Here is a 3,528-nt window from a genome sequence, read left to right as displayed (position 1 = left end):
GTTTTTAAGAAGAGACTGGACAGCCATTTGTCTGAAATGGTGTAGGGTTCCTGCCTGAGCAGGGGGTTGGACTCGATGACCTCCAAGGTCCCTTCCAACTTTATTATTATTATTATTATTATTATTATTATTATTATTATTATTATTATTATTATTATTATTATTATTATTATTATTATTATTATTATTATTATTATTTTGGGAACAGAACCATCTACTTACTAGTTTTTCTCTGTGTTGTTTTCAGGTAAGTTGTTTTGGTACCAGGTGCATTACGACATGCACGTCCGGACACACACACGAGAGCATCTCCATTACTGCTCGCAGTGCAACTATTCCTCCATCACCAAAAACTGCCTTAAGCGCCACGTCATCCAGAAGCATAGCAACATTTTGCTAAAGTGTCCAACCGAAGACTGCGATTATTCTACCCCGGATAAGTACAAACTCCAGGCCCATCTCAAAGTGCACTCAGAATTGGTAAGCCTGGAATTTTAATAGTACCTTTGTTTCAGCTTTCAATTTATTTACACGTTTACTAGATTTTAAAACTACAGGTAATCCTCGACTTACAGCAATTCGTTTAGTGACCGTTCGGAGTGACAATGGCACTGAAAAAAATGACCAGTAACAATTTTTCACACTTACAAGCATTGAAGCGTCCTGATGGTTCACATGGTCAAAATTCAGCCGCTTGACAACTGACTCGTATTTATGACGGTCGTAGTGTCCGTCCCAGGGTCATGTGATCACCTTTTACGACTTTCGGGCAGGCGAAGTTGATGGGGAAGCCAGATTCACTTCACAACCGCATTCACCTAACAACAAGACAGATCATACAATGGGGCAAAACTCACTTAACAATTGTTTCACTTAGCCACACAAATTTTTGGGCTCAGTTGTGGTTGTAAGTCGAGGACAACCTGTACCCTCTCTTTCCCAGGGCGATTCCGGGCGGTGTACAAATAAAATAATAAAAAATAAATAAAAACGGTGCATAAAATTTGAAGGAGGCAAGCAATTGTTAAACATCAATTGACCTGTGGGGATTTTGAACCCAAAATTTGCCCCATTTTCTGCAGGGCGAGGCTGACATGGAAAGGTCTATCATTATATTGTTTGTATTTCTCTAGAAATAGATGTTACCAGCCTGCCAAACGTCTCCAGCTCAACGGTACCACCTTATTTGTTCCTAAGTTCAGGCATGGGAAAGTCTGAATTTCGGGACTGTGATTATGGATTGGTTGAATTACAAAGGAAAAAAGTTGCATACCGTTAGAGCATCCCAACCTCTGGATGAGTTCCTTATACCCTGGGCAGATTTGGTATCTGAATAAAGTGGTTGCATTTGCATTATGCTGCATAATTCAACTTCGGGCTTCTTTTTAGATTAAGTAATCGAGAGATTTGCAGAACTTGGGAAACATTTCTTGGCTTGATCACTGATGGATTAAAAAAAAGGGCAGCTTATGGGGAAAAGCAACTCACTGTTAATATCTATATACCCTAATGCAGGGCTTTTCAACCAGTGATACGGGTACCACCTGTGGTACATTGGCACCTGGTAGGTGGTATGCGACCATCCTAGAAAAGTGGTAGCGGGGGAGGGGAATGAGCTGAACCGGTGGCAGCACCACACAAGCCTGAGCAAGAGATGGCTGGAGATGCAGGGCTGTCAGGGCTCAGTGGAAGCGCCAGGATCAGTGCCGCTTTCCAGCTGATCGGCGTTTCTTCGGGGCTGTCAGGGCTCAGTGGAAGCGCCAGGATCAGCGCCAGGATCCAGCTGGAGCTCAGCGCTGATCCTGGTGCTTCTGCTGAGCCCTGAAGAAGCACCAATCAGCTGGAATGTTGCAGCATCTCCAGGGTCTTGTGATTTACATTCAGATGCTTGGCAACTGATTCATATTTATGACGGTCACAGTGTCCCAGGGTCATGTGAAGTGACCAAAACCTGCTGCAAAAACCCAGCAGACGGGAGGAATAAAAACCAAACACCCCCCCACCCCACCCCTGCTGCCAATCCTCAACAGAAATGCTCAGAACAATGAAAACCTCGGACAGGAGGAAGAGCGCCGCCGGGCGGGCAGGCAGGTATCTTGTTGGCTGTGGCTTGGGGGGCACTTTTTTCAGTGCCATTGTAACTTCTAAGAGTCACTAAGCGAACTGTTGTAAGTCGAGGACTACCTGTACTTTATCACTTTTTTCCTTTTTTTTTTTGTCATCAAGTTTTTGACACCTTGCTAGGCGACTGGTGGTACTCGGATGTTGCCATATCCTAAAAGTGGGACAATGGGTGAAAAGGTTGAAAAGCCCTGCCCTAATGATCTGTTCACTAGATGACATGCCTGTATGGAAATACAAATGACATCTCAGTTATACACATTAAATCCTACAAAAATACAGAAAGGTCATGAAAATGACCCTTCCTTCTTTCCTTCCTTCCTTCCTTCCTTCCTTCCTTCCTTCCTTCCTTCCTTCCTTCCTTCCTTCTTGCCTTCCTTCCTTCTTTCCTTCCTTCCTTCCTTCCTTCCTTCGTTCCTTCCTTCCTTCTTCCCATTCCTTCCTTCCTTCCTTCCTTCCTTCCTTTCTTTCTTTCTTTCTCTCTCTCTCTCTCCCTCCCTCCCTCCCTTCCTTTCTTCCTCGATTGAGTTGAGGCAAATTTATTCGGCAATACATATAACCTCCCTCTCCTTAACCTTTTTGAAGAAAAGAGAAATGTATATAAAGTTGCCTCTGTGGACTGCTAATTTTCTGGCCTTATCTAGGAGCAGATTGCCTCCAGCCATGTCCCCAGCATCCTTGACTAAATCTCTTTGCCCCCCTGGCACACCAACCATATGCCCTTCAGTCATGCTTATCAAAGTCCTCCCCTTCCCTTCGGCCTTAATTATCTTTTCATCTTCTCTCCTTGTTACATTGGCCAAAGTCTCAGTAAGCCCATAGACAACAAAAAGCCTGAAAAATAATGTTACTTGCTTTTGCAGCTTCCTTGGACGTGAGCCTTGTACAGGATTTATGTAGAGAGGAAGGTGGCTGGGACCAATTTGTTTGTGCCCTTTGTTTCCAGGATGAGATACAATCAGTGGAAGGAGAAGCGATAGCCCTGAGAAAAAGCAACAAGAAACCCTTTTATTGCATAGAACACAGAATCACAGGGCTAGAAACGACCTCAAAGGTCTTCTAGTCCAACCCCCTGCTCAAGGCTGGAGACCTCATATTATCCTGGTCAAATGGCTGTCCAATCTCTTCGCATGAGCCGTGGTGGCACAGTGGTTAGAATGCAGTATTGCAAGCTAATTCTGCTGACTGCAGACCGCCAGCAGTTCCGCAGTTCAATTCTCACCCGCTCAAGGTTGACTCAGCCTTCCATCCTTTCATGGTTCGTAAAATGAGGACCCTGATTGTTGGGGGTCAATATGCTGACTCTGTAAACCGCTTAGAGAGGGCTGTAAAGCACGGTGAAGCGATATATAAGTCTTAAGTGTTTTTGCTATTGCTATAACCCTCCAGTGTTGGAGCACTTAGAAC

The 3,528-nt window shown here is 44.3% G+C and overlaps 1 protein-coding gene across 1 annotated transcript in view; it reads left to right on the top strand.

The window, feature by feature from the left end:
* Positions 1–3,528, top strand: part of ZFAT (zinc finger and AT-hook domain containing) — a 94,525-nt gene that overhangs the window by 18,119 nt on the left and 72,878 nt on the right. Inside the window, exon 4 of the mRNA XM_015826954.1 lies at positions 248–480. Within this exon, the coding sequence (XP_015682440.1) occupies positions 248–480 (233 nt within the window). The remainder of the gene's footprint in view (positions 1–247; positions 481–3,528) is intronic.

Source organism: Protobothrops mucrosquamatus, unplaced genomic scaffold, assembly GCF_001527695.2.
Source record: "Protobothrops mucrosquamatus isolate PMUCROS unplaced genomic scaffold, P.Mucros_1.0 scaffold3404, whole genome shotgun sequence".
In the NCBI taxonomy this organism is placed as follows: domain Eukaryota; kingdom Metazoa; phylum Chordata; class Lepidosauria; order Squamata; family Viperidae; genus Protobothrops; species Protobothrops mucrosquamatus.
This window is presented reverse-complemented; position numbering and strand designations above follow the sequence as displayed.